This window comes from Pleurodeles waltl, chromosome 11, assembly GCF_031143425.1.
Source record: "Pleurodeles waltl isolate 20211129_DDA chromosome 11, aPleWal1.hap1.20221129, whole genome shotgun sequence".
In the NCBI taxonomy this organism is placed as follows: domain Eukaryota; kingdom Metazoa; phylum Chordata; class Amphibia; order Caudata; family Salamandridae; genus Pleurodeles; species Pleurodeles waltl.
In genome coordinates this window covers 899,622,941-899,646,489 of record NC_090450.1, presented here as the reverse complement: position 1 = coordinate 899,646,489, position 23,549 = coordinate 899,622,941, and the positions used below count along the sequence as shown (strand labels likewise).

Here is a 23,549-nt window from a genome sequence, read left to right as displayed (position 1 = left end):
TTTTTTTTTTTTTTAATGGCTTAGCCACTTACTGTTCAACTGTAATTTCCTCTCAACTTCGTTGTTTAGGGAATATACATATTCGATCAAAGTGAAAATTTGTTTTGCAAAATGTTCCACAATCCCTCTGGCAGTCAGTGATGTTAGGCAGTTATGAACATCAGCGAAGATCCCATAAAGAATTACAAAATCTAGACAACATGTGAAGCATAGGTATCTATGACGCTCTGAACTGTACTGCTTTTCTCTACATTTTACAGCTTTTTAGTCTAGTTACAACGTGAATGAAATTACATGTTGCCATGACAAGCTGTAAAATAGTTCCTCACTCTTAATAGCTTAGGATAAAAATTAGAATACGTACTACTTCAATTTATCTTTTGTTTTACCTGTAATGTTCGTCCTCTTCACTTCCAAATCGATTGTTTTGCAACTGTTCAGCTAAATTAGTCAAAATTACATCACGAAGTAGAGAAAGACCACTATTCCTCTCACCTGAAAGAAAATATAATTTAGTTACCAGAATCATGTAACTCAGATTTTCATATTAATTATATCACATGCCCAGTAACTCTATGGGCACTTTACAATTAAAAATGCCTACTCACTCCTTTGGGCAGATGGACAGCACAATTTTTGATAAAGATGTTTCGCTACAAACATGCCTACAACAATAATCAAGCCTTGCAATTTTAGCATAAGAGTAACATCTGCTGTGCTATAAGTTTAAAAAGTCCCTTTGATTACTTAATTTAATAACATGGAACTTTAAATTGTTTCCGTCAACCATTTATTCAACATTAAAAACTAAAATGTTACTTTGTTTTTACAAATTTTGCAAACTTTCTCAACAAATAAACCCATTCATTCCACAGAAATAACAGACTGCTGTAGCTAGGCGTGCAACACCCACTAGACTGAGAGGGGTTCAGCCCCATCCAGTCATTATCGGTTGGCTGGGCTGAGCCTGGGAGTAAGGATGTCAAGTACCATTAGCATAGGGCACTGCTCTGACCTCTCTCCTAAAGCCTGTTTACGTCAAATCCAGCCTTCATTGTCTCTCAGTTCATCATGCTACTCCTGATCTTTCTGCCTAATCGTGAAATCTGCATGATAGAAAGCACCAAAGTAAGGTGTCAGGTAACCTCTTTCAACAGATCACAACTCACTTACTCACTCTGAAACTCAATAACATCCCCTCCATTCTAACACATCTGTTCACCTCTTCAGCAACCTGGATGATGCCGCAAAGCCCTTATTCTCTCGCTCATTCAATCCCCTTTAATCTATCTCAAAGAAACAGGAAAAAACGCATGGAACTATTTCCATGAATGCACAAGACTAAACATAATAACCAATCATGCACTAGACTAACCACTAATCTTGGTTTCTGGTAGTACTGTGCATGTTATCGTAGAGTCCATTAATGCCTTGTAAGGGGGAGTTAGCACTATGTAACAGCATTTGCAAAGCAATACAATACATTATTACATTGAAAAAATTCTGTTAATGAAAGTTAGTGGTATAATAGCTACAAAGTACAATATGAGAAGAAAAAGTTTAAAAAGCATGGAAACACATTTTCAAGTGTTTTTTTAATTTTAAAAATATATGATATACATGTCACAACTTTTCCTAAATAAAGCATAAAGTCATGTTATTTGTTGTGAGTATTCAAGTGTAATGAGTTTAGTCCAAAGCCCCTTAAGTAATGTACAGATGCTAATGGGGTGAGAAAGGGACTTAAAACATTGACATAGGTTGCCTCTCTCATTAATGGGAAAGGTGGCGATGTTCAAAATGATAGCTATACCACAACTTTTATATACCTTGCAGAACAGTCCCTCCAGGCTGCCGGACGCTCTGTTCACCAGGATGAACTCCTTGGTGAGAATGTTTCTATGTACAGGGGGGCAGCCCCGCATAGCCTTGAAGGTCCTCCACAGATCGAAATACGGAGGGGGCATAGCTCTCCATTGTGTCATTAAATACTATGAAGTGGTGCAGGTTACTTTGGTCAATGATTGGGTGTATGCGGACAGGAGGACCCGCATTCCACCTGGACCGGCTGGGTTTGGGCAAGCTGAGCTATTTGCATTGTCTCTATGTGAAGAAGCTGGACACTAGGACTAGCACGGCGACAACAGCAGTAGTGGACACCTAGAAGAGGTTCACTTGAGAGAAGGGCTGGGGAGGTAGGCTGCCCCAGAGGACACACCTGTGGGAAGGTTCCAGACTCGATCAGTGGTGGCACTGAAAGGATTCCGAGGCTGGGACAGCATTGGTCTTTCTACCCTGCCGAATGTTTGGATCACCAACAGCGTGGTGCAGTTCACCTTCTTAAGGAAAGAAGATCAGATTCCTGAGTCTCAATGGCTACGCTATGCTCAGCTGAGACATGCCCTCTGGGTATGTGTATTTCAGGAGGAGGAAACCCAAGAGGACTCCCCACCCTGGAAGGAAGACTGTTGGATGGACGGGTGAGCAGCAAACTCCTATCATTGAAATATGGTACGATTATGAGAAACACACAGGCCCCCTTCTCAGATTACAGAGGAGATTGGAACAGGATCCGGGCACATTGGACGACGAGGATTGGTAGCAGACGTTGGGCTTTCCAGCGGAGGTCGCTAAAAAAGTGAGCCATCGCCTAATGCAAATCAAAGTTCTCCACCAAACACATTGCACAAGGTTGATGCGGTATAAGATCCGGAGGGCGGAGACTCCTGCCTGGCCCAGGGACTGGTGGGTGGAGGGCACACTACTGCATATACTATGGGTTTACCTGCTACTACTGGTATTTTGGGAGGTGGGGAGGGTTCTCTAGATAAAAACTCAGGGATATCACTGGACTTGCCGCCTCGATTTTCACTGCTAGGTATTTTGGGCCCCTCAGATCTGTCCTGCTTTCAAAAGATTCTGGTAAACGTGGGCTGCACGGTGGTAAATCAAGATATTGCCCAAAAACAGGGAAGCAGGGAGTCCCCCTATGTACCAAGATCTTGGAAAGGGAGTTCTATAAAGGACAAGGCTGTCAGTGGAAATTTGAGAAAATTAGGGGCAGTTGTGGCTTGAGGACTCCTTGAGGGATTTGGTGGGGGCAGCCCTGTTGGAGCATACGCCAGTGGGACACAGAGGAGAGCACGATAGGGGGAGTGGATCTTGACTCGTCTTAGGGATCATACGTACAGGCAATGGGTCGATTTATTGCCAGCTCTAGGGAACAGAATGTTCATTGATGGTTTAGTTCTAAACTGTTGTTGGTGGGGGTTGGATGGGTGCTTGAGGTGAGAATTAGCGTGATGCTTGCTATTGTTTGTTTTGCTGTTCAAAAAAGTAATGTACAGCTGCCTTATTGCGTTGCCAGGAAAAGCTGCAAAGCTGCAAATATGGCTATTTTCAGGGGTCCACAGCCACAAAACACATTTGCCTGTGGCTCCAATAATCCCTACATTGTGCCTGTCTCTTAATAGAAACGCTGTACTATGTGAATAATAAGTAAAGTTAAGTAGTGCATAGTAAGAGTTATCAGTCTCAAAACGTTTTTTTGGTTAGAATGAGTCTACCTTAGTTTGTCAGATTGTCCACTCATTAGAATAAATGTACATTTGTTTGGGCTCAGTTCCTATGTGCCAGATGGTTAATGAAGTGGACTTCCTACTAGTTTATTTAAGCAGTGCCATATCAAGTTCACTGGATAATAGCTATATCTACTTAATTTGCTTTGTTAATATCTTTGTAGAGCACTATGTAATATAAAGGGACCCTACAATTATGCGTCGGTGGAGCAGCAAATTATGCACCATGGTTGAATAAATTATATGGCAAGAAAATGCAAATTATGCGGCACCTTTGATAGTATTACTTAATTATTTTGTAATTACACATAGTAATACTGTGTGGGCAAAGCCATTAGACAAAGTTTAGCAACTAAAGACATAAATAAGTTCCTTAAAGATGAGCAGTTAACCTCTGTGAACGTTGTTTTGGTTAAAATCTGCAGATTATGCAGCAGATGATTGGTCATGTGACAAGTGTAGCACATCCATATTCATGAGAGGCCACAGTGCAGAAATCCAGTGGCCCTGGTTAAATAGTAGCAGTTATATACCACTTTTCTACCCCTAATGATGTCTCAGATTGCTTTTGGGGTGAGCATTTACTTAGATTGCTATGCATGGCTAGTAGAGTGTGTGTTTCCTATTCTACCCTATGCTGGAAGTATTTCGTAGTTGTGTGCAAGAGTCAGAGGCTTGCTCCAAACATGCAATAGTAAATGTGTGGCTGTGCTCAAACAGGCCATAAAGCAGAAAGATGTGGAACAGAGCTACAGTTTCCAACACTTACCCTACTGTACTTACCATCATAATTTCTTATGGTGACGCAGGGGTGAGCTGCCCTTTTGTCCTTGATGAATAGGTGTACGTTTTTCATTTATGTTACGAAAGGGCAAGGCCCAATGAAAATCAGCAGACATCATTCTTATATGGAGCACCTGAGCCAAAAGATTAAGTGATCCCATTCATGTACGGGTTTATGGGATCCACCCAGGATTGGAGATTGTGTGACCCAAGAAAATTAAGAGAAATATTTCTTATATGAGCCTCAGTGGCACACAGCAGAGTGGAAGTCCAGCAACCCTAAGAAATAAGGTATTTGTTGGGTCTACTCAGGAGCAGAAGATGATGTCTCAAGAAAATCAACAGAGATCACTTTTACCTAGGTGTATGAGGTCCATCTAAAAATAAAATGTGGCAACCATAAGAAAATGGTTCCACTTTTACATGGGCCTCTGGAGCCCAATCTGGAATTGAAGAGGCTACATCCCAGTCTTTAGGTTAGAACAGCACTGATAGCTTTGTTTTGCAAGTCTTAAAGACGGAAAGTCTATGTTGGGACAAAAAGTTACATGCATGGCTCTGAAGAGTGTGCTGCCCTCATTGTTCTATTTTTGTTTTACTTTCCCCAGTGAGCCTAACCATCAAAGATCCATGATGTACCTCAGTGTTACACAGACCTAGACCCGAGAGCATTGTTGTGAAGTGGGAAACACACTCTGAGCTTTGTGAGATCTGTGGTAGTGACAGCATGATTCCTACTGAAGACACAAGCCTTTTTGCCTGTCTTCTTCACTGAGTGAAGAGTGTTTGTCCCATATTAAAATTATAGCACATCTCTTTACATATTAGGAGATGAACAGAAGAATATAAACCCTTGAGAGGAGCTGTGATTCAGGGCTAGAGCCTCCCTGACTACCACCCTTCTGCCAGAATGAGGACTGAGCATGGAACAAGAGTCCTGTTGGAAGCCCTTCAAGAAGAACTCTGTCTATTGTTGAAGTGTGTTAATGAACTGCATCTTAAAGAGAAGAAGCCTGCTCTGAATGTGCGGAACATTCTAGCTGCACTAGGACCTGTGGAAGATGTAACTGTGAAGTCTATGCAGCTGCAAGACAAAATATTGCCAAGGTGCTATACAGGGAAAACACCTACATCTGTCTGCTTAGCTCAGGGCCCATTTTCACCCGCATCACTGTGCGGTCATGCTGAGTCCATTATTGCCTACAGCATCTAAATCAGTTGCACAGATGATATTGATTTCAACTTCAAGTCCTTGATTCCAGCTCTCCTTTCATCAAGGACTTTGTGCATCGGAATCCATGCCTCCAGTACTGAGGGCATCCTTCACCAGTGAGAAAATCCAAACGTGACTCATGGCTTCAAAGACAGGACTGCAAATGCAAACGTGGCAGTTCCAATATAAAATCAACACTAATGTAATCATATATTTTTGCTGAAGGTGGGTGTAAAGGAGCCCAGCGACTACCATGAAGGAAGACTTACTTGATATCTTATGCTGGTATGTGGGTAGGCCTTGACAACTTGTCTCAAACTGTGGCAAAAAAAAAACAGCAAAGTGACAACTGCAGAGAAGGATCTTTTGTCCAGGATATCATAGTAAAAAAGAGTTCCTGTAAGATTTCTAGAACATTTATTTTACGTGTTTTTGATGGACGAGCACTCTGAATATGACAGATTTCAGTTTACCAAACTTCATGCATAGATGCAAAACAATGGCAATCATCCTAGAGAAACAAAAGTGAGAATGGTGATGCTCTGGAATGTCCATACACGTGTAGTGAGCAGGGTGCAGGTGTGCTTCTTGAATACTTGAGGTGATGAAGATGCAGCTTCAAGCCACATTCCTACAAAATCATGAGAGTGCAACTCTACTACATTTACACATAGTAGATGGGAACAATGCAGCTGCAACCCTACTGATCAGTTTCTAAAAAGACAAAGGAGTATGATGTCAAACAGAATTACACAGAAATCTTGAATAACTTTCCTCACTAAACCGAACCAATGTGGAAATGAAAGTCACCAGTGCCTGATAAATATGGAATGCTTACAGAAGCCCAAATGGGAGATGTTTAAAGCACAAGGATGTCTTGTACAGGAATATTTACTTATTTGCGGGATCTCCAACTTGAGCCTTCAAACACTGTGAATATCACCACCTTCCACAGCTCACCTCATATTTTTCAGAAACTCAATGTGTCTTAGTTTGACACACAGATGTAAATAACAAACAATAACTATACTGTTCTGAAATGATTAACTCCACAATACCAACTTGGATGGGAGTGTCTTCCGGGTTTGTGGATGACGGGTAGGTCAACAGATCGCAGCCACTACAACTACATGGTTAGGAGCTGTAGCATTCATGATATCCCAAGGGGTCCATGCCAGAATTTAGGAATGTTACCCTAATTAGAGGAGATAGAGACCGACATAAGCGCGATAGGCTGTATATACACAAAACCTTGAGAGCACCCTTACTCTCAGTGAGGACTAGGTTATTATTGTTTTACGTCATGATGAAACACCAGTAGATCCTTGGCAATTAGTTCGGCATGAAACATGTCATACACATTACTGCAGTGTAGGCAGTTCCACACACAGTTGACTATCATACCCCTGCAGCACAGGGAATTCACATGCATACCTTCACCTAAGGAAAACAAGCTTTGTGTGACCCTTTAATCCTTTCCAAGTTGTGGAGTTCATCATTTCAGAGCAGTGTACTTATTGTTTGTTATTTACAATTCTGTGGGAGAGTGTACAGTGGACCCCCTAATATCTCCAAGCCCCCCTCCTTTCATTATTTGTTTGGCACACATCAAGGATAAGTACTGAATACTGTTGTATGTTGTAACCTACCACACTAGTTTCTAGTTTTAAATTCCATATGCAAGAGCCAAGAATAACGAAGATTTACATTTTATGACATCATTACAGTGTGATATGGGTTGAAACGTTAGCATAATGCAAAATCCTTTGTATTAATTTGTGTCCATTATAGTTATCTGTAATACCATATCTCTCTCAAATTGAGAACCCATGCTCTTAAGGCATGATCTGCAGCCATGCCCATCAATTGTACTAATTGATGGGCATGGCTTTGCTGGATCTGACAATCTAGGCTTGTGCACTAACCATAAGTTTCAAGAACAGATGTCCTGGATGTGCATCTTTCTCTATTTGATAACATTTGGCAACGTTCACTGTGCTCCACTTTCTAAATAAACTGTACTTGGTGAAGGCATATTGCAGGTCATAGAGATTTTGAGAGTGCATCAAAGCCTTTTGAATAGTCAAAGAAATGGTAAAGATGTACAGATAAGATATAGACAGACAGGAAGAGAATGGGAAAGAGATGGGGGTATACCTAAATAATTAGGAGAAAGACAGAAAAAAAGAGAATATAAAGAGAAGAGTGCTAAACAGAGTGAGTAATAGAAAGATAGAAAGAGAATGTACACAGAGAAAGGCATAAAAAATGGAAAAGAAAAGAGAATGAGCATAGAGGTGAAAACAAGAACAAAGTAGTTGAGAATAGAAAAGTAGAAGATGATCAGTTACAGAAAAGAATGATTATTAAAATGATGACAAAGTTTAGAGATGACCATGGATGGGTTCAATCAACAGGAATGGCACTTCTTGAAACAGAAAAAAACGGGAGCGGGTAATTACTATCTTGCTATATATGGTTTCTGCTCAGAAGAGCCAGCGCTCTGCCTCTGAAATGCAAATGAGTTTGGAATTAGGGTTGACGGGTTTAACTATTCCTCTTGCTTACCTGCTTGCTTCAAAACAATTCAATTGAGTGCACCTGCAGCCAACTCTTTTCCTTACACCATAAATACTCATGGTTACCCAGAACTTTTTTTAAATTCCATTTCTGATTTAAAATAAAATGTGAATAAAAGGTATTTGTTGTTAGTCACCTCAGTGGTATTCATTTTATCGACCTCAGAAGGATAAAAGGCTGGTCGGACCTGCTGGAGTTCAAACTTCATACCATAGGGACAAACAAAGATCCCTGCAAAGAATTAATGAGTCCACCCAACCTCACACAAGAATTCAACAGAAGTACAAATATGCCATTGGTATAACTTCTATTGTTGACACAACACAAACTGAAGTCGAGTGCAAGCAATGTTGCCAAAAAGGTTTTATACAGTGTATTACTATTTAATATTCTACAGTTTATCAATGTTTATGGATATGATGCAAGTTTTGGCATTGATTCAGTGTTGTTGTGGCAACCTTGGGTGATCACACTTCATGCTCAGTTTCTCTGCTTCCTGAATGTCTGGACAGTCAACATCTTTCCAAATGTGGGCTACATTTCAGGCCTTGGGAGCGCTTAAGCACATCACAGAAAAATAATATTTTATGGCAGATGAACCTCAGGGGCACTATTTAGAATGATGCCAATACAGGTTCAACATTATCTGGGCTACAAACCTTGGACATAAGGCATTCCTTCCCTCAACTTTTAGAAAGCTGATTTAAGTACCAAGGGCCTGATTTCAGTTGCGGCTCACTGCGCTCACAAGGGGTGAGGCGGGTGTGGCCTGTGGGGGATGGAGATAGGAGGGGGGAAAATGTAATTTTAAAAAAAGAAAAAAAACACGTACCTGATCCGCCACGCCACTCCTCTTTCTCCCGTCGTTGCAGAGACAGACTCCCAGCCTGCCCTGTGGCCAATCCTGGAGCTGCTCAGAGCAGTGTCAAGATTGGCTGGGAGCACCCAGCCAGGGAGCTCCCAGGCAGACTCAGAGCCTGAGCCTGCTCTCTCCTGCCCGGCAAGACAGTGCCTGGCTGGAGAGAGCACACTGCGCATGTGTGTTTGGCCGGCTCAAGACAGCCGGCCAAACACACATGCGCTCTGAGGGGAGTGCACAGTGCACTCACTTCACTGTTCCTCACCCCCAATGCCCCACCCACCCCTTTCACAACAAAAGGATAATAAACACAGTTTATTATACTTTCGCTGTGCAAGGTTTTGCAGCTTCTGCTGCTGGTGGGGGTGGAGGGTTGGGGCAATGCTGGCAGTCCAGTACTCTGTTACAAATGTGACTAAGGACCCTGATGCCAAACCTTTGGTATGCCCGCCTTATTTAGAGACAGGCGTACCTTAAGTATTTAATCTACTCACCCTTTGTTGGCTTCATCAATAGAATACTCCCTCCGATGGCTCAGCAGAGTAGGACCCGGAATTCCACACCTTACTGGGTCTAATTGCTTAATATGTCACAACAATATGAAGGCTGCTATAATTCCTCGAGGGAGAACCCTGAACATCACTTGCCAATGCACTTAAAAATTAATTATTGGCTGCATTTCTTTGAGAACAACGACGCACCATATCATGGTATTGTACCATAAAATGAAGGGAGCCCAGACCAATATTTTTGATTCAGCTCTGAAAATGGTCCCACCCCGAAAGGCTCGGTCTAGTTGTGCCCCTGTTCAAAATGTCTTTAGTTGTAAGTTCACAGCACTAACATTTTTCATATGAAATGGTGTCAAGCTAGGAAATGTGAACAGACTATTGAAACAATATTTTTTTTTAATTAAAACACATTTATGAATAATGTAAAGATGGTCCGGTTTATTTAATGATTACTGCCCTAGGTAATTTCAAGTGTCTTACCTTCAGTTAAGACCAGCTTAAGTAAATTATTAAGCTCCATCTCTCCGGGATACAAGAGGTTTAAACCAGAGCTACAATAAAATAAAGAAAATAAATTGGAACATTTTCAATAAAATTGACAATTCTCTGAAATTTCTGAAAACTCTGCATTTCAAAGTGGAAATTGATATATTGAAGTACGATTAACGCAAGTGCACAAAAGGCAATGATCATTGTATCTAAATGAGGGACGAGACACCACATAATTCACACAAACGACAAAACAAATTCAATACATCAGACATCAGTTCATGTCAATGAAACAGAACACATTGTAACAAAACCATTAACTTTGGTAAAATATGATATACTTTAATTGCCTGACAATTTTGTATCTATATTTTTCATGTACGCAATTGATCTGACAGAAAGCAAAATAGAATACTGTAATAAAGTGAATCCACACCAGATGAAGATATGTGGTAGGAGGTATTTATTACAGCCTCAACCAACAGCCAGCATATCAACTGTCATGCAGAGAACCCTGCATCACAGAACCTCAGAACAAGCTGGTTCCATGCCCAGTGTTCTGGCATGGAGCCATGTTACATCATTACACTTCTTCCTCTTTACATTAGAACAGAAGTAACATGAGAACAAAAACACATTTGAACAGAAAGAAAAAGAGGGTAGAAAGAACTACACAAAATCACGCAAATGTAAAGGAAACCTGCGTGTTCTGACACTCCTACGAGTATGATCAGACCTTAAATCAATGTCAGAGGGAAAACGATAAGAAGTATCATCTCTCCTGTCGGCCACACCACACCCCCCAAAATGTGCTACACGACTATGATTCCAGATGCGACCATCATTCGTCTTGACAGCATTTTTAAACAGCTTAATGATAGTTTTTGGAGAGGTATATTTTGACCAATTTTGACACCTAACAGGAGCTTTGACCTTTACTTTATCTCCAACCTCAAAATTTGTAACTTTCGCATTATTCCTTTTATCAACATAAATCTTCCTTTTGCTTTGCAGAGACACTTCTTTGTCTCTCCATTCCCCAATACCATTGTTTTTCAAACCCTTCCCAGCAACCATCCAGCCAGGACACAAACAAGTATTTGGAGACCTTCCCCTGAGCAGTTCAAAAGGAGTCTTCCCCGTTGATGCATGAGGAGTGTACCTGTAAGCTGTTATACGACCCTGCAGTTCTTTTCTCCAATCTAAACAGTTTACCTTTGCTAATTGTATACTCTCTTTTAAAGTCCTGTTAAATCTCTCCAAAGCACCATTCGCCTCTGGATGATATAACGCAATTTTTTTATGTACAATTCCACATTTTACAAAATACTCCTCCATCTGAGCAGAACAGAACTGCGGACCATTGTCAGAAAGAATAGAGTTAGGAAAACTCTCGCATTTGAACACAGATTCTAAAAAACTGATCACAGATTGAGAAGTGATCTCTCTCACCAAACTCACCTCCACCCATCGTGAATACAAATCCAGCAACACCAACAGGTAAGGAGTCTGATGTTCTCCATGCAATGGCCCCACAATATCGATAGCTAATTCATCCCATGGACTTTTTGGTAAACTTCTACAAACCATAGGTGAACATCTTGGTTTGAGCACCTTATCACTAGCTTGACAAGGTGTACACTCCCTAACAGTACGTTCCACCATCAAATCTAATCCAGGCCACCAGAAATCCTGACGGATGCACTCTTTGGTTTTAGAAATGCCCATATGCCCTTCATGAGCCATGTTCACGATGACTTCTCTCAAACTCAATGGGGGAATTATTCTTGTGCCCCTCATTAGAATACCATCAACAACGGCTAACTCATTCGCAACTAACGACCAAGGTTTAACCAGACTTCGAGACTTATGCTGTTCCAAAAGAGACATCACAGAACACAATTCACTATCCTTTTGCAACTCATCCCTCCATTCATCTTCCTTTACAGCCCCCAGCGTAACATCACAAACTCTTATGCCACACTCAGCATCACATTGATCATTTTCATCCTGAGATTTATCATTCCCTACCACCTCCACCAATCTCGACAGACAGTCTGCCGTTACATTTGTCTTTCCCGGAATGTATTCAAACATGAAGTTATACTCCTGTAAGGAAATGACCCATCTCCTGATCCTCGAGGAAATTGAGTCCAAACCCTTCTTCAAAAAAAATTCTTTCAGGGGTTTATGATCAGACCTGACTACGAAAGAAGATCCCCACACAAATTTTCAGAACTTGTTTATGGCCCAGAAAATTGCCAACGCTTCCTTCTCTATAACAGAATACCCTATCTCTGCCCCTTTCAAGCATCTTGAAGCACAAGCTATTAGCACCTCTTGGCCCTTCCTGATCTGAAAAAGAAGAGCACCCAGCCCCTTTATACTCGCATCAGTAACAATGAAAGTGGGATTCCCAGGTACAAAAGCTTGTAAGTTTGGTGCATTCCTGAGATCATTTTTTACTTGTTTAAATTCTGTACCACACTCTTCCGTCCAAACAAACTCTGCATTCTTACACATCAACTTCCTTAGATTTACTGTCTTATCTGCAAAATTTCGTATAAATTTGTTATAAAATTCTGCCATACCTAAGAATGAAGAAACCTCATCTTTTGTACACGGTTCTTTTAACATTTCGATAGTGTCCACCAAATCTTTTTTAGGACTCACCCCTTGCCGTGAAATATGATGACCCAAATAGTCCAGTTCAGTGACTCCAAATTTACATTTGCTTCGCCTAAGAGATAACCCAGCATCAAGCATCCTTTTAAGCACAGCATGCACCCTCTCATCATGTTCTCTCGCGTCTCTCCCACATATTAATACATCGTCCTGGTAGCACTTTACGCCTGAAATGCCTTTAAAAAGATCTTCCATAATCCTCTGGAATACTGAGGCCGCAGAAACCAGCCCAAACGGCATACGCAAAAACTTGAAGGCCCCCATTGGCGTAATAAAAGCCGTTAATTCTTGACACTCTTTACTCAACGGAACCTGATGGTATGCTGATGCCATATCCAGAGTGGTAAAATAACAAGCACCATCCAACGATGATACTAATTCCTCAATATTGGGAAGTTGGGAACTTGTCAACCACCACTTCTTTATTTAAGGCACGAAGATCCACACATAGACGGATTTCATTATTTGGTTTACGTGCCACAACAATGGGAGCTAACCACTCCGTTGCCTCTACAGGCTGTATAACACCAGTGGACAACAATTTATCTATCTCTTTTTGTACAGCGTCTTGGACACAAATGGGAATGCGTCTAACTTTTGCCACAACTGGTACTGCGCCCTGTTTCAACTTAATATGGTGATTGTACCCCTTTAAACACCCCAAGGTGTCACTGAACAATTCACCAAAAGCTCTCACAAACTTGTTTTCGTCACCCTCAATAGATTGTACCTGAACAGATGGATGTGCATTAGGATTGAGAATGACACCCAAACGTGCTTGATGACTCCAGCTCAACAAATTATCACCCCTCTCAGCAACATAAATCCTAGCATCAGTGAACCTACTCAATGCAGTCATCAAAATAACCTAATAACTTAATTGGCAACCCACCATAACCCGTAGGTTTAATATTAGGTTTGAACAGTTTCTTCCTTCCTTGAAAATTCTTCATAAAAAGATCCTTTGAGAGAAACGTGATGTGAGAGCACGAATCAAATTTAATTTTGACTCTAACATCCCCCACCAAAACCCATTCAGAGGGATGTTCCACCTCACTCTCACTAACTTGAAAACTGACTTCCTTTATTTCTGATCTAGAATCTCTCCTATTCCTCATCCTACAATTTTTCCCAAAATGTCCTCTTTTTCCGCAAACATTACAAGTAATCCTATTAGCAGGACACTCACTTGCATTAGCCATGTGTCCAAATCTTCCACATCTGTAGCAATTTCCTTGAAAAGGTGTTGCAAACCTCCTATTCCCCTGTGTCTTTTCTGCACTATTTTCAATTACAACACCTTTCTCACGGACACCCTCATACTTTTTTTTCTTCTCATCTTTTTGTATGACTTGACACTCCGCTTCTTGTGCTTTTACACTGACCTTGTCTTCTTTATGTGCTTTACTTAGTTCTCCAACACACTTTAACATATGCTCTACCCTTTTTGCAATACTAACAACCTCATCCAACGGTGGCTCGTCCTTTAGCCAGAGTTCTTCCCTCACTTTATCACTGCAACCCCTCAGCACAAACTGATCTCTAATCCTTTCTTCTACCAACGCCCCAAATTTACAACTTGAAGCCAACTTCCGTAACGCCGTAATATATTCTTCAACACTCTCCTCTTTCCCTTGCTCCCGCAAACCAAAATGGTACCTTTCCATAATAGTACTAATCTTTGGCAAGTAATGTAAATCTAGTTGTCTTGCACATATTTCATATTCATTCAACCCCCTCTGATCAGCTTGCGACAATGGAGGTAGATTTTCCAGCACCTCCTGTCCTTCACCCCCTAAACAATGTAACAAAAGTGCCTGCTTCCTTTCACCACTCAAATTCGTACCACACACCCTGGCATAATTCTCAAAAATCTTTTTCCATTTCTTCCACTTAACCGGTTCTCCTGGATCTGACAAGAAAAACGGCGGCGCCGTATCATTCTGCATACTCACAAGAGGTGTAAAACACTTCTTCCCCACAATATATTCCAAACCCTACTAGTTGCTAAAAGTACTTAAAGTCCAAATGGTTTCCCAGTCACCGTATGTCCCAGCACGATGCCGCTATATCAAACACGGGTCTTCAGGTGTGTTTGTCACCGCAGAGACGACCTTTTCAGTTTACTTCATTTTACAACACCCAATACTTGTATTCCACAAGTGCAATAAAGTTTCCAAAGAAATGTATATTCCCGTGACCACAAACCAATATAGTGATCCTTATCCAGTCTCCGTCTAAGTTTCAACTTCCAATAGACCGTCGATGTTCTTCTTCGATGTCCTCCAACAATTGCGCTGTAAAAAAAAATATTTTTTTTTTAAATAAAAAAAAAATTCCTTCTTCCTCATCTAAGATGGCCACCACAAAACATTTAGTCCGTTTTCTTCAGGCAGTTGGGCTTGCTTTCTCTTTGAGCAATCTCGGATCGTTTTCCTCACTCAAAATGGCCGCAACCAAACATCCAGTCTATTTTCTTCAGTCAATCTGGCTTGTTTTTCTCCTTTCACCACACTCAAGATGGCCGCCAACAATTCCCACAGCTTACAGTCCTTTTTCAATTGCTCACTGACCTTCTGACGTCGTGAAGCATCCAGAGACCACTTTGATCCTTAGTAAATGCTCAAACAGCTTTCCACAAAGCCCCTACAACCGCAATTTCACACTTTTCTAAGCTAGAACATGCTGCAAGACGCTCGATCCTCTCCCAGCACGTCTCTGTAAGTTATCCCCATTTTTCTCTTAAATAATCCAAGCTCTTCCTTCTTTGTTGTTGTTGAGGCTGTCCCTTCCTCTGGGTTCCTTTTTATCCCACCCTCGTCGCCAGTGTAATAAAGTGAATCCACACCAGATGAAGATATGTGGTAGGAGGTATTTATTACAGCCTCAACCAACAGCCAGCATATCAACTGTCATGCAGAGAACCCTGCATCACAGAACCTCAGAACAAGCTGGTTCCATGCCCAGTGTTCTGGCATGGAGCCATGTTACATCATTACAAATACCAACATACTAGACAAGATTTTTATCAACGGAACATGCCACATAATAATTGAGAAAAAAGATCATATACCGACATATCATATACATACATAAATACAGACACCATAAACACATTTAGAAAAAAATAATTTGCTTCAACTCCTTACACCGGTAACGAACTCCAATTCCACCAGGAGGTGTGATTTCGGCTTTTAAGGTCACGTTTGTTCTCATGCTGGTAAGGAAATTTTACTCAGAGATAAATCAAGGAACGCGTGCGGTAATCACGACATACATGCACTATCCCGTCATGTCTCTGACTTACATGTGTTTAAAACAAGCAATTCTATTTGTATTGTTTTTTCACTACTAGCCGATGACAAACTGCTGGAATAAAGGTAAACGCTACCCACAATCAAAGAGCATAGAGGGTGAGGGCAGCACGGGAACAACCATTTTAATAACTTATCTGCTGGCAATGAAAACACAGAGAAAGACAACTTAAGAGAGAGCTCCAGAAAACAGTAACCAAAGGTCACGGGTAACATTAAAGAACTATGCGTTGTCATCAAAATACACTAAGGCGCAAAGTTAGGTTGTGGGTCCTATGGCTAAATTAGGATTTGTGGCCTTAAAGCGTCGTCTTTTTAAACATTCAAAGCCGCGCAGACAAACTACAAGTGAAGGGCGACAATAAATACTTCTCGTCTAGCTGACAGTCCGAAATGCATACATAGCACACACGTCCTTCCAGAGTAGGACTGGGACGGACAACAGGCCCAAGCGGGCCGGCCATCAAAACAAAAGTAGCCTCCAATTAGCGAATCATTTGAAATCTTAACAATTTTGACCTTGTAAATATGCTCTATAGCTGTTTTTCAAGGTGTGGGAGACAAAAGATTTGAGCGCCAGGCAGGTAATATTTATTTTAATATCAGAGAATTCAACAGTGAAAACCGGCCCAGTCGACCATAAAACAGGCCCAGAAACTGGCAAAAAACCGTACCACACACCGACCTTTCCGATCGGTCCGTCGGGCAAAGCCTAAATTCCCTGTAGGTAGGGGCAGCTCCTCTGCTCTGGCGGAGGAGCTTCGCCCCCAACCCCAGCAGCAGCTGCAAAACCTTTTCAACAAGACGATAATAAACAGTTTATTATTAAATAAACCTTTTTTAGCAGCACCATAATAATGAAAGACTGGGAAAATACATAACTTTCCAACTTGTACCATGCAGTTTGTATGCAGCTCTTCTATGGCAGTTCACAGCTCGCTGTGCTAGATTATGATTGTAACTTATGAAATGCGCAGTAACAAAAAATATCTGTGATAATAGCAGTAACCCACTGTAATATGCGCATAAAATACTTTTCTGATATATGCATGATTCACGTTCTTTACAGCGAGCATATTAACCATTTCTGCTACCTTAGATGATTCAAAACTGCCACTAAACAAACTCCAATCTCTATCCAGCAGGTACAGTATTCTCCAGAGTTATCTTGATACTTATTTTTGCCCGAAAACTGCTGGATATACAAACTACTTTGCAGTGCTTTTAAAACTGTAGTACAAATTAAGTAACACATTTAAAAATCAAAGGCCCCAGCTGGAGAAGTGTCTTCCTGCACTCCCAGGCCTAAAGATGCCAACAGCCACCCCCCCCCCTCCCTCCCGGAATGTGTCACGGACCCCTGGAGGTCGACTGACCACACGCTGGAAACAGCAGGTATGAGCGATTAAAAATAACATACTACAAGTATGCATTCAAGCATCTTAGTTGCAAAAGTTATAAGAAGGTGTGAAAATGTAATATAGAAAAAAAATTTTTAACCTTCCAGGCCTATTCTAAAAGCTAAGAAACAGGATATCCTCTGCCTTTAAGATTCCAGGACTTCTCCTACTATGATGCACTGCACTGGCAGCTGCCCACTGAGTTAGTTTTTTTTGTTTTACAGAAACTGTATTACAAGAAGTTTCAATGACCATCCATACACAGCCGTGGAGCGAAGGGTCCTTTATGACAAATGACATTGTCTACAATGCAGAACCTAAACTAAAAGTAAGTAGCCTTTTCTTCTGAGTCACCGTAGTATCTACAATAATAATCCTAAGCACAGTAGCAACCTAACTGAAGTTACAGAAAGTGGCTTTTGGACTGCAGGAAAGTTAAATGGATATGTGAAATCAAGGACTACCCTTATGTGTAAAGAGATGAATAGGTTTCAAAGTGTTTCCTGGCCAAACATCATATCAGCGTATACTTATTTACAGGTTTTGTGCCTTACAAATAACAGTGATAGGAATATAGTGTAGCCATGCTGTTGTAGCTGCTTTAGCTGTAGAAGAGTGTGCTTTAGATGTGCCAGGAACTGGTTTGCCTTCCAATTGGTAACAAGCATTAATGCATCCACTATCCATCTATCAGTAGATGACCATCATTCATGAAGAGCTGACTGGGTTTTAGTCTTGCCAAGGTATAACTGTTTTACTCCTCTTTTGTCAATGAGTGAAGGGACTGCTCTGCGGGTGTAGAAGGATTATAAAAGAAAGTGGTTAGAGTAACGGTTCAATTAATATTAAAGTCATAAAGATCATCCGGAATGGACAAAGCATGTGTCCTCATAGAATAATGTGGATATAACAGAATGTGCAAGGCTTAATGGATAGCAAAGTCTGAATTCTGCTTACTCTGCAAGCAGATGTGATGGCTACTAAAAAGGCTACTTTCCAGGAAAGTTGCTGAAATGCAAAGCATATGTAGGAGATATGATTAGTAGGAACTGTTTTTGAGCCCTTCTAAGAAGCCATTAATCACGAGAACTTTAAAAAATAAATAAATAAACAGGATGTAGTTATTTTCTGTAGGCTGAGGTAGCTGGCAAATGCACTTTTCCAGAAGTAAACTGTAGGTTAGTTTAGACTAAATGTAGCAGGTGAGGTATGACAAATGTCCTCTTTCTAGGCAATAGGGTTGTGTCCTTTGTATTGACACCACAAACATAATCACTTTCATTATATTGATCAGGTTCTTGGGGAAGGACGTTTGCCCTCGTAGCATCTCTTTACGTGTGGAGGAGGATTTATATGTCAATACTCTGACTACAGGAGTCATGCTGCTATGATGAACCTGCCCATGAAGTCTAGTAACAAATTGGGTTCGAGTGGCAGCCTCTTGTGTGGTTTGATGGAGATTTGTAGAAGGTCCTGATACCACCACTGCCTAGGTCAGTCTGTGGCTGTTAAGATCATCTTTTCTGGAGACTTTCTCAGTTTCACTATTACAGAGGGTATCAGAGGAAAGGCATATCAAAATTGCATTTTGATCTTTGTTCTGGTCATCTGCATGCAAAGTCTCAGCATTCTTTTGTTTTCTGCCATTGTGAAGAGGTCTAATGAAGTGATTCCCAACCCTTCAAAGGGATAGTATGTAACTGTCACCCAGGACCCACTTGTGGTGGTACTCATATTAGTGATTGAAAAGCTGTGCGCCTGTTCATTGATCAGTCCTGGATGTGGACTGCTGATATTGATTGGTCCCTGGCCCAATGCCAAACTGACTGAGCTTCAGCAGATAGTTGTTGAGAGCTGGTGCCTCCTTGAGTGTGGCTGTTGTGCATAGTTTTGATGGGGTCTGCCTCAGTCATGACTGTTTTGATGGTGTCTTGTGTTTCGACGGTCTTCTTTTGCATATTTATTTCTGGCCCTTCAGATACTTTTGCTGTGGCTGTACGGGTAGCATCTGTGGTCCTCAGCATTTCACTGCTGCCTGAAGAATGTCTTCATTTCTTCCATTTCCACTGCCTTGAGGTTTTCTACTAGGTTTTTCATTTTTACAACTTCATCATCATTGTGGTGCCCAAAAAGAGACAATTCTGAGAAAGGAAGGTTCATGACCTTAAGTTGGGCTTCTGGTTTCAGGGGGTTAATACGGAACCAGGAAGATCTCCTGGTTGAAACCCTATGGCAACATGAAGTGGAAACTAGCTCTCCGAAGTCACCTCAACAGCTGTGCTAATTATCTGGTTGGCAATATCAATTGAGTTTTTCTACAACGTCATGTCGTTGATGTTTTAGGTAACTGGCAATGAAGGATCTCATGCTGCCCATGATTTCTTGCTGATATCTGCCCAGGAGAGCCCTTGCACTATCAATTTTAATACGTGGAGCAGCCGTTCCACAAACATTTTTGCTTGTATAACCCAGTTTTTTTACTCTCTTCCCCTGAAGGCGCAGTGGTCTCTGGCACTGAGATGTACCAATGTCACATTGATGTTACTGACGTTTAAGAAAATCAGGTTCCTACTGAGGTCTGTACTTTTTAGGAGACATGGAATTGCAGCCCTAACTGAAGCATGTGTGAAGAATCTTTCTTCTGCTGTGTCTAATAAACAGGGACCCATGAAAGAAGAGGCTTTAGAGCTTCCCTTAGTTGTAATGTCTCCAAGAAAACTGACACAACAGGATGAGTTCATTCTAGAGGGGATATTAAGTTTTGAAGTTGTTTTGAGAAACACCTCAAAAGAGTAATATAGTCTATAGGTGAGACACAAGGTGGTGATGCTGCTGGAGATGTGGGCATATAGGATTAATGTGAGTCAGCCACATCAGAATAAGGAGATCTAGATCTCACCAAAAATCACTGCCTTCTCTTTTCTGGAGTGCGAGCTGTATCCCTTGATGAGGACACAGGTTGATTTAGTCCTAAACACCATGTTTGATGGCAAAAGCTGAAAAGGCTGCCAGGTTCTTGTCAAGGATCCTCAAACGGGAATAATGGTTATCAGCAGCCTAAAGGATAGAGGATGAGGATCTAGACTGAAAACCATTGCTAAGTCCTGAGGAGGTCTTGCAATGCTTTCCATTTTCCTTTTCTTCCAGCTGAAGAGAGAGAAGACACAGAAAACTTTGGTGTCTGTGTATGATCTGATGAGGGGATGTGAGCCTTGGAGAAAATGAAGATTTTATATCAGCAAATGGAGATTGCCAACGGATGGTGATATTTTCCCCTCATCCAGAGTTTTATTTATTTATTTTGCAGTAATGCTAACATGCACAGTCTGCTGACATCATAGCAATACAAAAGTGAAAGATGACTGGACCGGGGTGTTCACCCCAACCTACCTCCACAGAATATACTCTAGATCATCAGGAAATTATGTTTTTTGAATTTCCAGGCGAAATGACTTCCCTCAAAAAATGAGCCTATGTCCCCCTTTACTCCCTCTCATGACTTGGCATAACAGTCTTTCTGACCCTCCGGTGGCAGATAGGGTGTGCTTACCCATTTGTGTGGCTTGGCCTAGCACTCACAACACAACAGGCCCTTAAAAGCAACATGGAGACAACATCCTTTCCTGTTAAAAAAATGACAAAAGGGGAAGCTATTTTCTGGAGCTGCTCAACATATGAACACTTGCGCCCTGTGTTTATATGCATGGACAAAGTATCTATGGAAAGTGCTCTGGGGTTTGTCACGCGGCTCACAATTATTCAAGCTTTTGTGACAAGCAATGAAGATTGTAATAGCCAGAACAATATTTTCAAGTGGTAGAGCACTGGACAATATATTTGTATTTTGCTGTTTAACAAGTGATGGTCATGTATAGATGTGACACAGATTTGCTGCAAGCTTTATTGGCAACCTTTTATGATTCGACTAATTTTCATAGCATAGCAGCTCTTGGATACTTTCACTCATTTTAAGTGGATGGTCCTGCAAATTGGAAAGTGCACAGTTTAAGTGAAAGAATCAAAGATGTGGTGGTCTCAGCCCTTATGGATTGTGTCCCAGATCAAAAGTGCCTCATGTCTTAATACAGAGGATAATCCATCTAGCTAGCGTTCTCTTCTGCGCGGTCTTCCCTTTTTGGCACCCAATGAAGAGTTGATCATCCAGGCAAACATCTCTGGTACAGTCTAGATAATAACGGAGTGCCCCCCCACCACCCCACCCCCCCAGGATCAACCCTATGCAACCACTCCTCCTTAGTAGCAATGGGGGAGGGAGGGATGGGATTGAAATGGGTTGGCCAAGGTGAAATGGTGTTAGCATATTAGGAAGGAAAGCAGCCCTGGTTTGCAACCCCTACTTGTCCGGGTACAAAGAGGTGAAGAGAGGACAACAACTAAGGGCTTCTAACTCACTCACTTTTCAATCAGAAGTGATGGTGACTAGAAAATCTGATTTGAATGTCAACATATGTAATGAGCAAATGTGTAAAGGCTCAACCTGGTCACCATAGAAAAGTCAAGGCAAAATTAAATCCCACTGGGGAACAATAAAGGTCGCTGGAAGATAGAGATTGGTCAGTCCTTTCAGAAAACACATGACAATGGGATATTTGATGGCTGATCCAGAAGACAGAGGAAAGCAAACAAGGCAGCTAAGTACACACCAACAGTGCCAATTGCACAGTTCCTTTGCACCAAAGGGCAACATGCAGACAGAATAACATCAATCTCCTCCCGTGTCAGCTGAAAGGAACACAGATGTTCCCACTAAATCTCCAAGCATGTTGGTGTATGCTTCAGAATTGGAGTGCACAACCACCCCCCTCTCAATTGGGAGAGTGGATCTGGTCTGAATGACAGGTGTAGCTGGGGACATGTGGAGAGGTGGAAAAGGTTTGCATACCGCATCCGTCTTGGGCTAATCCGGGGCGATGAGAAAGAGTTGATTCTGGTCTTGGTGAAGTTTCCTCAGAACCTGAGGAATCAAGGGTATAGATATAATGCACCTGAAAGCTCCGCCTCAAATGAAAAACAATCCCCAGAGCTCCCATTAACGGATACTGGAAAAGCCCCGGTCAAACAAGAGGGATGTTGTCAATGGCAGATGGCACAAAAGCAGCTCCAGCGAACTGCCTTTGATCAACCAGTCATCCAGGTACAGAAATACTGGCATACCTGGCCTCCTGAGAAGGGCTGCAATCACTGTCATCGCCTATGTAAAGACTGAAGGCGCTGAAGTAAAACCAAAAGATAGTACCGTAAATTGGTAGTGAATAGAATCCACCACAAACCGCAAGTATTTCCTGTGTGTCGAAGTACGCATCCTGCAGGTCGAGTGACACCATCCAGTCTCTAGGTTCCAACAATAGTAGTACATGAGCTAGGGTCAGCATCTTTAATTTTTCCTTTTTGAGGAAAAAGTTCAGGTGCAGGAGATCTAGGGTCAGACGAAAACCACTGTCTTTCTTGAGCTCTAGGAAAAATAACCTAACCATTTCTCCTGTTCTGGGACCTGCTCTACTGCTCCTTTTAATATGAGTGCTGCCACCACCCACTGTAGTATTTGTAACTGATCTAGAGGAGGGTTAGAGGGGGAAATTGAGGGTAGGGCCTGCAAGAAGGGAAAGTCATAACCCTTTCTACTATTTTAAGATCCCACTTCAGGCCAGCAGAAATGAGGACACCTTTCCCCCTTGAGGAGTCAGGTGCGAACTGTGAAGAGAACAAGGACTGCTTTCCAGTGTTCCAGTGAGGGCGGGTGAGGAAGAGGTGGAGGAAGATTGCTGGAGAGAACCACCTCTGCTTTTGTATTGGTGGACCAATGGATTTGTGGACGATAACCTTGTGGATGTAAAGCTTGTGCTGCCAGAAAGAATAGCCTCTGGCGAAGCCACGAAAAGTCTGGCAGTGGCAGTAATCTCTCAGAGGCTGGCTTGGCTGAAGTCCAAGGGAATGCACTGTGGCTTTGCTAGATTTAAAATGTTCAAGCACTGCATCTGTCTTTTTTCCAAACAATTTGAACCATCAAATGGAAGGTCCACTAAATTAGCTTGTACATCAGAAGGAAGTCCTAAACCAGGCATAATGTTTAATGGTCACCGAAGTGCCCGTGGGCCAAGTTAGTAAATCTGTGATA

At 41.7% G+C, this 23,549-nt stretch overlaps 1 protein-coding gene across 5 annotated transcripts in view; it reads right to left on the bottom strand.

The window, feature by feature from the left end:
* The window catches only part of HECTD4 (HECT domain E3 ubiquitin protein ligase 4), a 1,724,100-nt gene that overhangs the window by 1,379,726 nt on the left and 320,825 nt on the right, over window positions 1-23,549 (bottom strand). For all 5 annotated transcript variants that reach the window (XR_011199486.1, XM_069214810.1, XM_069214812.1 and 2 more), the window contains exons 14-15: window positions 10,006-10,076; window positions 390-495 (exon numbers count right to left, since the gene is read on the bottom strand). Coding sequence is in view for 4 of the 5 variants with exons in the window: in XM_069214810.1 (XP_069070911.1) it covers window positions 390-495; window positions 10,006-10,076 (177 nt within the window). In the remaining variant the exon portion in view is untranslated. The remainder of the gene's footprint in view (window positions 1-389; window positions 496-10,005; window positions 10,077-23,549) is intronic.